The 10,781-nt window shown below is 51.7% G+C and overlaps 4 protein-coding genes across 4 annotated transcripts; 1 reads left to right on the top strand and 3 right to left on the bottom strand.

Annotated features, from left to right (window-relative positions):
- Positions 1-107: 107 nt before the first annotated feature.
- K489DRAFT_375605 (phosphoserine aminotransferase) lies at positions 108-1,979 on the bottom strand. The gene has a single exon (XM_033603723.1). The coding sequence runs from the start codon at positions 1,870-1,872 to the stop codon at positions 604-606; it is 1,269 nt and encodes a 422-aa protein (XP_033464536.1). The 5' UTR covers positions 1,873-1,979; the 3' UTR covers positions 108-603.
- Positions 1,980-2,146: 167 nt separating this feature from the next.
- On the top strand, positions 2,147-4,975 carry K489DRAFT_391957 (homoaconitase). The gene is made up of 2 exons (XM_033606718.1): positions 2,147-2,285; positions 2,346-4,975. Exons 1-2 carry the CDS (start codon positions 2,232-2,234, stop codon positions 4,800-4,802), a joined length of 2,511 nt encoding a protein of 836 aa, XP_033464535.1. The 5' UTR covers positions 2,147-2,231; the 3' UTR covers positions 4,803-4,975.
- K489DRAFT_348895 (WD domain-containing protein) lies at positions 4,866-6,275 on the bottom strand. Its single transcript, XM_033602385.1, has 2 exons — positions 5,995-6,275; positions 4,866-5,934 (listed from the first exon to the last, which is right to left on the bottom strand). Exons 1-2 carry the CDS (start codon positions 6,205-6,207, stop codon positions 4,972-4,974), a joined length of 1,176 nt encoding a protein of 391 aa, XP_033464534.1. The 5' UTR covers positions 6,208-6,275; the 3' UTR covers positions 4,866-4,971.
- A 1,648-nt stretch (positions 6,276-7,923) lies between these two features.
- K489DRAFT_427843 (heat shock protein 70) lies at positions 7,924-10,457 on the bottom strand. The gene is made up of 2 exons (XM_033608314.1): positions 8,749-10,457; positions 7,924-8,685 (listed from the first exon to the last, which is right to left on the bottom strand). The coding sequence occupies exons 1-2, from the start codon at positions 10,102-10,104 to the stop codon at positions 8,095-8,097; spliced, it is 1,947 nt and encodes a 648-aa protein (XP_033464533.1). The 5' UTR covers positions 10,105-10,457; the 3' UTR covers positions 7,924-8,094.
- Between the last annotated feature and the right edge of the window lie 324 nt (positions 10,458-10,781).

Genomic DNA, 10,781 nt, shown 5'->3' with positions numbered 1-10,781 from the left:
AAACCACCTTTGGGGCGTGCATCAATCTCACATGTCACGTCTTTCTATTTTCAAGGCCTCGAACTTCACATCCTATTTTCAAGCCAACTCGAAAGGCACGATTTATCAACTTGTGATGAGAAGTCTCTTTGCAGTCAGCTATTTGACATGACAGGTAAGGGTCGACGGGGGGATGTTTCCCGACTGTATTTCAATGTGCGTCATGGTTCCTGTTCGAATCCTTGGACACAGCACTCCTGTACGTTCAACAGGCTGCGTACTCTAACAGAGATCGTCCTTCATCAGTGCCATGATGGTGTGAGAATCACACGCGGGCGTGACTCCGCGAAAGCGTGCGGCGTTGTGTTCACACAGCAATGTTCGATGCTCAGTGCTTGTTCCTTTCACCCAAGTTCAATTCGAGACGCGAACAAATCTACACAGGTCATCTATAGTGATATCTCCAACGGATTATGAGAACCAACGTAGCGAAATTGCTGCTGATCGTGGAATCGCCACAGGGTCGGTCGATGAATCGCAAAAGTTACTCCCTCATTGTGACAATAGAATGCGTTTTCGATAGTATCATCGGATTAATCTTTTCTTAAATCACGAGCCAGTCGATTACTGGCTCGCAAATGTCTCCAAGTATGCAGCCAGCTTCTCTGCTGCGGCTACTGGCACAGCATTGTAGTTGCTGATGCGGATGCCACCGACACTACGATGGCCTTTAAGGCCGAACAGTCCTTGGCTCTCGGCGCCCTTAACAAAGGCTTTTTCTGCTTCTGCATCGCCTCCTTTGACCCGAAAGCATATGTTCATCCTGCTCCGAGCGCTCTTGTCAGGCACGACTTGATAGACTTGGCCATGCTTGTCTAAGATAGAGTACAAGAGTGCAGACTTTTGATCGCTCTCCGCCTGTTGGCCAGCAATCTTTGAGTCGGAAGAGGACGGGTGGATGTCCAATAGTCGTTGCATGACTTGCCCAGCAATCCAAACGTCGAAAATCGGCAAAGTATTGTACAGACTGTTGTTCTTTGCCACGGTCGGCCAGTCCAAAACGACCGGTCCCACAGACAGCCCCAGCTTTCGCAGAAGCGTCGGGTCGGCCATATCAGCCTGCGGAGGTAACATTGCGTTTGAAACAATAGCAATTGTGATGCCTGTGGTTCCGATATTCTTCTGAGCGCCGCCGAAGATGACGGCGTGCTTCCGGACATCAACAGCGCGAGATAAGAAGTTGCTGCTCATGTCGGCCACCAAATTGGGTCCGGAGGGCGAGACTGGAAACTCGACGCCATCAACGGTCTCATTATCGCAGTAGTAAGTAAAGGCAACATCGGCATCGTTTTTCGTGGAGTTCCATGTAGAGGGTTCGGCAATGAGGCCGAACTTGCCTTCTCTATGTTTCCGGGAATCACTGACAACGTTGACATGTTCACTGCCCATCAGCCGTGCCGCCTCCTGAGAAGCTTTGAGTGACCAAGAACCAGTAACGAGGTAATCGAGCTTCATCTGAGCCACACGTTCTCTCAACCTTTGCAGACTGCTTTCGTCATTGATATCAATGTTGAGCTGCTTCTGCTGCTTCGCAACCCACACGCTGACGAGATTGTACACGACGGCACTGAACTCTCCGCTACCACCCCCGTGGAGAAAGAGAATCTGATATCCATCTGGGCCGTCGGACTCGGGGATATCAAGCAGTTGACGAAGACCCGATTTCGCATGGGAGAGTATCTCATTTGCATCTGCACTTCTGTGCGAGATTTCTGTGATCCCAATGCCACCATCCTTGTAGTTGAGCAGGACCTTGGAAGCCTCCTCGAGCACTGGAGTAGGTAGCGGGGCCGGGCCTGCTCCAAAGTAGTAAATATCACCGCGGAAGGGCATCTTGTTTATTTGAAGCAACAGTCGATGGTGAAACTCCGTTGGTTCAAACCTCTGACCTGGAGTTCTCGCTTGACATGAAGCTTACTAAAATAAAATTTACAGATTAGGTATTTTGACTCATCTGTCTCGCTTCTCCACCAAGCTTCGTGACCATAGACGGACTGGTGACGAGGCGGGCAAAGCCGATGTCGCCGTAATTCTGCAACAACCCATTGACTTTCTTACCTCTTTCGCTTCCCATTGGCTCTCTTCTGTGCCGACAGCCCTCACTTTTTGTCTTTTGAAGCATCATCCTCCAAATTCGAGTCGCGTGCCATTTGATGCGCATGAAATAGATTCTGATTATTGAAAACGCAAACATGTTCACCATAAGGGCTGCTCCCAGTCGGGCATTGCAAAGGCTTGCTAGGAATGTAAGAGTACACTGAAATAATGCCGGGGTCCGCAGGACGACGAATACTGACGTCGCGTAGACAACACTGAGAAGTACAATTGCATTACGAGTCTCGCACCCGGTCCGCTCACAGCTTGACCGACCGCGCCATTTTTCTACTTCATCGCCGCGATGCTTGGCTGAGCTCACCGATGCATTCTCCACGCAAATCGAAAACACCCCTACGGAGATCCTGAAGAAGTCTGCGCCAGCAGCGTCATCACCGCAGACGCTCACAGAGAAGATTGTCCAGCGCTACTCTCAAGGATTGCCAGATGGCAAGTTCGTCAAGTCTGGAGATTACGTTACGCTCGCTCCGCAGCAATGTATGACGCACGACAATTCGTGGCCTGTCGCTACCAAATTCATGAGCATCGGCGCCAGCAAAATCCACAACCCAAAGCAGATTGTCATGACTCTGGATCACGATGTCCAGAATAAGACGGAGAAGAACTTGAAGAAATACCAACAGATTGAGGAGTTTGCGAAGCAGCAAGGAGTGGACTTTTACCCAGCAGGGCGAGGCATTGGACATCAGATCATGGTTGAAGAAGGCTATGCGTGGCCCGGAACAATGGCGGTAGCCAGTGACAGTCACTCCAACATGTATGGCGGTGTTGCCTGTCTCGGAACTCCTGTTGTGCGCACTGATGCTGCAAGCATCTGGGCCACAGGCCGTACATGGTGGCAGATTCCTCCGATTGCCAAAGTTACCTTCCAGGGCACGCTCCCTCAGGGTGTGACCGGTAAGGACGTGATTGTAGCCCTCTGTGGTTTGTTCAACAACGACGAGGTGCTCAACCACGCCATTGAGTTTACCGGCTCGACGGAAACCATGCGCAGCCTGCCTGTAGATGATCGCCTGGCAATCGCGAACATGACGACCGAGTGGGGTGCTCTTTCGGGATTGTTCCCGATCGATGACGTTCTCAAAGGCTGGCTCCGGTTCAAAGCCACCGAAGCGAGCATGTACAAGGCGCCATCTGCCACATCGAGTTTAACCACCGAACGCTTCAATCACCAGAGACTTGATGAGATGTTCGCGGATCCGTTGACTGCTGATAAAGGTGCTTCGTATGCCAAGGAGCTATATCTGGACCTTTCAACTCTGTCGCCCTATGTCTCAGGTCCGAACTCGGTCAAAGTCGCGACTCCTCTCGCGGAGCTGGAAGCGCAAAACATCGGAGTCAGCAAGGCCTACCTCGTATCTTGCACGAACTCTCGAAGGAGTGATATCGCAGCTGCTGCGAAGGTTTTTAAAACTGCAGCAGGAGCAGACGGCCAAATCCCTAAGATTGCAGAAGGTGTCAAGTTCTATATCGCTGCCGCGTCAATCCCAGAGCAGCAAGCCGCTGAAGAACAGGGCGACTGGCAAGTTCTCCTGGAAGCAGGTGCGCAGCCGCTGCCTGCCGGCTGTGGACCCTGCATTGGTTTGGGAACAGGACTACTGGAGCCCGGCGAGGTCGGAATCTCTGCGAGCAACCGTAACTTCAAGGGTCGAATGGGCAGTACCGCAGCAAAGGCATACCTCGCAAGCCCTGAGGTTGTGGCAGCAAGCGCCTTGAAGGGTGTGATTGCGGGTCCAGGCTGGTACCAGAAGCCAGAGGACTGGACTGGCGTCAAGCGCGGTCAAGGTGATGGCATCCAAGAGGAAGACCGTATGATCAGTATTGAAGACGCGCTCGACAAGCTCGTCCGCCAAGCAGAAGCTGCAGTCAAGGCTGGCGAAGAGAAGTTAAGCGGGCTCGTCTCATCCTCAAGCACGTCAAAGGATGAGGGCAGCGACAGCCTCACAGAGATTCTCCCTGGCTTCCCCGAAAAGGTTACCGGAGAGATCGTATGGTGTAACGCCGACAACGTGAACACGGATGCTATCTATCCTGGCAAATACACATATGACGACGCATTCAGCGCAGACCCGGCGAAGATGGCCACGGTCACGATGGAGAACTATGATCCCGAATTCGCGAAGATCGCCAAGGCTGGCGACATTCTGGTCTCCGGATTCAACTTTGGTTGTGGATCATCCCGTGAACAGGCCGCGACAGCGATCCTTGCCAAGGGCATTCAATTGGTCGTCTCGGGCAGCTTTGGTAACATCTTCAGCCGCAATTCCATCAACAACGCTCTGATGGGCGTTGAGGTACCGAAATTGATCGAGCGATTGCGATCCGCGTTCGGTGAGCAAGGTGTCCCTGCGGCGAGCCCGGCCGGTACACAGCCCATCTCAGAACCCAAGCAGAACCGCCAGAGCCTTGACTCTCCACCTCCCGCGCCAGAAGCCAAGCCTGCGGAGGCTCCCCTGACAATTCGGACAGGCTGGACTTTCACCTGGGATGTCCGACGAAGTCAGGTTATCGTTCAAGAGGGCAAGGACGGTCAATCGTGGACACAGAAGGTTGGAGAGCTTCCACCTAACGTTCAAGAGATTGTTGCTCGCGGTGGTCTCGAGAAGTGGGTTCAAAAGGAGATCGCTGCAGGAAGCAGGATCAACTAGACAGCTGCAGGATTTCATGATACCCATGTAGCATAGTGTACATATATGATGTAGATGTGGTGGACAAGGCAGTGCGAGAGGTCGTTTTGGTTCATGTTATAGGTCGTTTAAAAAGCACGACATGGCTCGTGTGTTTTATAATTTGACAAATTGTCGCAAAAGTTGAAGTCTAGTCGTCATCTTCATCCATCAGCTCGGCAAGCTCGGCCTCCTCTTCAGCTGTGAGAGTGCTGGCGGTGATAGTAGTTTCTTCTTTTGCCTCACCAATTGCCTCCTTCGCGAGTAATTCCTGGTACTGCGCCATTTCCTTACTATTCAAACTCCACTGTCGGACAGTGCCATCGATACTGACACTGACCACACGATCTACGCCTAGAGACAAGAGTCCCGTCACCTCCTCAAAGTGTCCGGTATAAGTGCACACCAGCTTCCCACTAGATGCATTCCATACTCGCACTTCTTCATCTCGACACCCTGTCACGACCTGTCCGGTACGTTCGTCTACAAGGACATCCCGCACGAAATCAGGATGCTGAAGCACGGTGTCGGCCTCCCAGTCACGCGACCGCACGAGGTGCTTGACCGTCTTGTCGGCTGATGCGGTCCAGAGATCACCGTCGCTGTCCCACACGAGTCGATATACGCTCGTCTCATGCGCGCGTATAGGCTTATCTATGGATTCGTTCAGCTCATAGGCACGATCAACACTGATGTGCCAGCGGCGAATCTCGCGATCACTGCTAGCGCTGAACAGCACAAATGAGTCGGCTGGGCCAGCAGCATCGTTCGGTAGGCTGAGTGGGTCGAGTGTGAGGTCCTGTAGCGCTTTCGTGTGGCCCTTGAGCTTGTGTAGTTGCTTGCCAAAACCGTTTGAAGAAATGTCCCAAATGATGATATTTGAATCTGCACCGCCGGAGAGCAAGATCGGACGATCACCAAGGGAGGTCACGAGCAGGCATTTGACAAAGTCTCCGTGGCCAGTCAGAGTACGAGTGGCTTCGCTGCGTCCCAATGAAATGGCATAGATGGACTTGTCCCATGATCCTGCGAACAATGTCTTGGTCTGTGGGCAAACGGCGACGCTGGTCAGGGGTGCGGTGCCTTGGGTGAAGATCTTTTCGATCTTCCTCGACTTAAAAGTGAGTCACGTCAGTCCGGAGTCATTCGATCAGACTATGGTCTTGCTACATACTTCGAGATCTACGGACTTGATATCGCCCGCCGCTTCTGCCACGTAGATTTTGCTATCACTGCCATCCCACTCATGGCTTCCAGCGGCCAAAATTTTCGACGTCAATTTGATAGGGTTGCCATGCTTGTTTCTGGCTTTGGCCGATTTGCGCTCTGTCGTTTCAAGAGCATCTGTGGTTTGAAAGAAATGACCTGGGTCATTGGAGCGAGACATCTTGATTGTTCAGCTGTGGTTCGCTCTAGAAGAGTCAAGCTGTGACGCCATACCACTTTAATGATGAAGTTGAATGTCGAACTCTCTCACGCAACAAACACGAAAGGGTTCTGAAATCCCACGTCAAGCTTCAGAGACCTCGGGAGGCTTCACGTATGCAACACAATTTTTGTATTCGACGACAAGATGCATGGAGAGCATAGCCACCATCGTAAGACACATTCAAGAACACTAAATCTCCGTTCTGCACTCGACCGTGAATGGAGACTGTACCACTGTAATTAAAAAATACACGACACCTTGTCAGCAGGACATTAACGCCATCAATATCGTCGTAAACCCAGATCACAGAGGTTGACTTGTAACGACCAGAATCTCAATTTGTGAAGATCTTTCAGGTTAATCGCGAGCATACGCCTACATGATTGCGGCTACTTTTCCACTGCGATTAGTACACTGGAAATAGATTTTCCTGAAAGCCACGGACAGCTGAGGAAACATGGCACGCCCGGCCTCCTCATCTCTGTCATATTTTCATGCAAAGATATCATCGTGATAATTCTGGAGATCATGATAGGTATTCGGGAGTCTGTTCACATGCATGCGCAGCCCTTCGCCTGAAATGCCGGCTTCGATCGCGAAGTTCCCTCTTCGTTGATGAAACAGCCTTCAAATTCCTGAGGCTTCTTTGGACCTGAAGCCTCCACTGCTGAGACCAAAATGCTGCTTGTACCATGATGTCCCTTCGTGGAGGAACCCGACTGAGAGGCCAGCATGTCCGACGACACTGCACATCTCTTCAGTCTGCTGGGTGAGAGCGGCCGACGTTCCAACACATCACATGCTCACAACAAATCAGAGTTGGAGGAACTTCACGAGGAATTTCATTGCACGGGACGAATGAGTTCGCACAGCAAGGAAAGAAGGCGTCGGAGGTCGATGAGAGAGGGCATGGTCTTAGAGTGAACGATAGTTACACAAGGTGTGACTCCAACCACATTGCTATACTACCTAGGTACCCTTAATCAAGCAACAGTCCATTTCAAGTTACGCTTGTTTTGTGATGTTTTGCCTCACCCGAGCACTTCTTTCACACAGTGACTCTGTTCAACTTTGTTGACTTTGAAGCACAAGTGCACAGATTCGGTCAGGTCGGCACTCCGATGACTGATCTGAAATCAGCATCTCCGATGACTAACGCTCAGTTCCGCGGCTAATGCTCAAGGGATTGATTGAACGCTCTGTTCGCTAGCAATTCTTTTCTGTCGAGTTCATTATGCATGTTCAATCAGAAGGTCTCTAGAGCTGGCCTGGCCCCGTCGATATGTTGACATGTCAATCAGCCCGTTTCTACACCAAGGGGTTTTCCTGCATTAGGGTTGGGGTCAGCATTGAGCACTTAGAGTAAATGTACTGCTGGCCCAGGTGAACAAATAACAACGCCAGACGTCGTTTTCTTCCAGGTAGCTAGCACAGCACGGGAAACTTTTGAGTAGGATATCAGCTCATTTTTCCAAAACGTAGGCTTGCGGCGTGCGACGTAGTATTTGGCCGATTTGAATGTGGGGAATGAACCACGTGCCGAGTATGAGAGTGTGCGATGACAATATCTGCCGTGAACGAGAGTATAGAGGTGCCCAATGTTGGCACGTTTGCGGACCACACCCAAAGGGCAGATCCGACAAGATCACAAGTCAAGGGAGAGAAGACATGATCACTGAATTGGATTTCATCATATTGGAAATTCTAACTAGAGGTAGCCTTGGCTACATTCGCAATCATTCATGCATCGTGAGAGGGCTTTTTGCCCAATTTTTTTCCGACCGTGTAAAGAAACGCCATGCTCCATGCAAACAAGAATTACAGCCGTGAGGGTGGGTGATTGATTTAGTCAACCTCCTCAACGGTAGGGCCGTCATCGTGGCTGGCTCCACCGGCCGGGCCACCGGCGCCAGGGAAACCGCCAGGACCGCCGGGCATGCCGCCAGGAGCACCACCGTCTTGGTAGGCCTTCATCATGATCGGGTTGGCGACACCCTCGAGCTCCTTCTGCTGGGATTCGTACTCATCCTTGGTAGCGGTCTGGTTGTCGTCGAGCCAAGTGACGGTCTCGTCAATCTTGGCCTTGAGCTTCTCCTTGTCGTCAGCAGCGAGCTTCTCCTCAAACTTGCTGTCGCTGAGGGTGTTCTTGAGGGAGTATGCGTATGACTCGAGGCCGTTCTTGGCTGAGATTCGTGCAGACTCAGCTTCGTCCTCAGCCTTGTACTTCTCAGCCTCGGCAAGCATGCGCTCGATCTCTTCCTTGGACAGACGACCCTTGTCGTTGGTGATGACGATCTTGTTGGTCTTTCCGGTACCCTTCTCGAGAGCAGAGACGTTCATGATTCCATTGGCGTCAAGGTCGAAGGTAACCTCGATCTGAGGAACACCACGAGGTGCTGGTGGGATACCAGTGAGCTCGAATTTACCCATGAGGTTCTGTAAAAATATATTAGTACAATTCCTTCGTCAACATATCGAAGTTGGTATGAATTCACTTACGTTGTCCTTAGTTCTAGCGCGCTCGCCCTCGAACACCTGGATGAGAACACCAGGTTGGTTGTCAGAGAAGGTGGAGAAGGTCTCAGACTTCTTGGTGGGAATAGTAGTGTTGCGTTTGATGAGAGGAGTCATGACACCGCCGGCAGTCTCGATACCGAGGGACAGGGGGGCGACGTCGAGAAGCAAGATCTCGTTGGTGGACTTGCTGGAGGTGTCACCGGAGAGAATAGCAGCCTGGACGGCGGCACCGTAGGCGACGGCCTCGTCGGGGTTGATGGACTTGTTGGGCTCCTTGCCGTTGAAGAAGTCAGACACCATCTTCTGAATCTTGGGGATACGAGTGGAACCACCGACGAGAACAATCTCGTGGACGGATGACTTGTCGATCTTGGCGTCGCGAAGGGTACGCTCAACGGGCTCCATGGTGGAACGGAAGAGGTCCTGGCAGAGCTCCTCGAAACGAGCACGGGTGATGGAAGTGTAGAAGTCGATACCCTCGTAGAGAGAGTCGATCTCAATGGAGGTCTGAGCGGACGAAGAGAGAGTGCGCTTGGCACGCTCGCAAGCAGTGCGCAGACGACGGAGGGCACGAGCGTTGGAAGTCAAATCCTTCTTTGACTTGCGCTTGAATTCAGCGACGAAGTGGTTGACGAGTCGGTTGTCGAAGTCCTCACCACCCAAGTGAGTGTCACCGGCAGTGGACTTAACCTCGAAGATACCCTCCTCGATGGTCAAGAGAGACACATCGAAAGTTCCTCCACCGAGATCGAAAATAAGCACGTTGCGCTCACCCTCCTGCTTCTTGTCGAGACCGTAGGCGATGGCAGCGGCAGTAGGCTCGTTGATGATACGGAGGACGTTGAGGCCGGCGATGAGACCAGCGTCCTTGGTGGCTTGTCGCTGAGAGTCGTTGAAGTATGCAGGGACAGTGACAACAGCATTGTTAACGGTGCCTCCGAGATATGACTCGGCAGTCTCGCGCATCTTGGTGAGGATCATAGCTGAGATCTCCTCTGGTGAGAAAGTCTTGGTCTCGCCCTTGAATTCGACCTGAACGTTGGGCTTGCCCGCCTTCTCAACAACCTGGAAGGGAAAGTGCTTCATGTCGGCTTGGACCTCAGCGTCGGTGAACTTTCGGCCGATCAATCGCTTGGCGTCGAAGACTGTGTTGATGGGGTTCATGGCGACTTGGTTCTTTGCGGCATCACCAATGAGACGCTCGGTGTCGGTGAAGGCAACGAACGAGGGTGTTGTTCGGTTACCCTGGTCGTTTGCAATGATTTCGATGCGGTCATCACGGTAGATACCCACACAAGAGTAGGTAGTACCCAAGTCGATACCAATCGCGGGCGCCATGTTGATGTGGTGTAATTTGTGAGAAGTGGGGAATTGAAGAAATTATCGTTGTGAGGTTCTTTCGTCTGCAAATTTGACAAAAGACCAGTGGGAGAAGGAGGAGTGTAGGAAATTGTAAATGATCAAAAGGAAAAGAATCGGTGTGGTGAACGATTATATTTGCAACATTGTTGAGCTGTGCCGTGGTGTGGAAGCTCTCAGAATCTGGTGGAAGCGGCGCTAAAGGGCCTGCGAGAGTATTCTGGCGGCACCGCGAAGCCGCCTGAATGAGCCAGAACCGCCTCGCCTAGGATTTCCCGCATGGACATTCCGATGACAACACAACCATCCGCAACCTGCTCGATGAGTCAAGCTCTCAACATTGCTTTCAGGAATTGCCCCTTGTGTTCCATGTGATCGGAGGTCTAATTTGACCCTCAAGCTCGGGAATGTTATTACCATTACGCTGCTACGTACATTGCCACCCGCAACAACCAAGCAGCTACCCTCCAGGGCTATCTCCAAAAAATTTACTCTCTAGGGTCTGCTATGTGACGTAATGCAGCCAAGGCTGTGGAGAATCCCATTCGCACGTTGAGAAACTTCTTTTGTGCTGTGGGATCGTCGTCACAATTTCATACGGAGTTCTCTATTGGGAAAATCCATGCGAGGATCTGAAGTTGAATGTGTGTGCGGAC

Source organism: Dissoconium aciculare (genome assembly GCF_010015565.1).
Source record: "Dissoconium aciculare CBS 342.82 unplaced genomic scaffold K489scaffold_1, whole genome shotgun sequence".
In the NCBI taxonomy this organism is placed as follows: domain Eukaryota; kingdom Fungi; phylum Ascomycota; class Dothideomycetes; order Mycosphaerellales; family Dissoconiaceae; genus Dissoconium; species Dissoconium aciculare.
The sequence above is the reverse complement of the archived record's forward strand: the minus strand, read 5'-3'. Positions and strand labels throughout refer to the sequence as shown.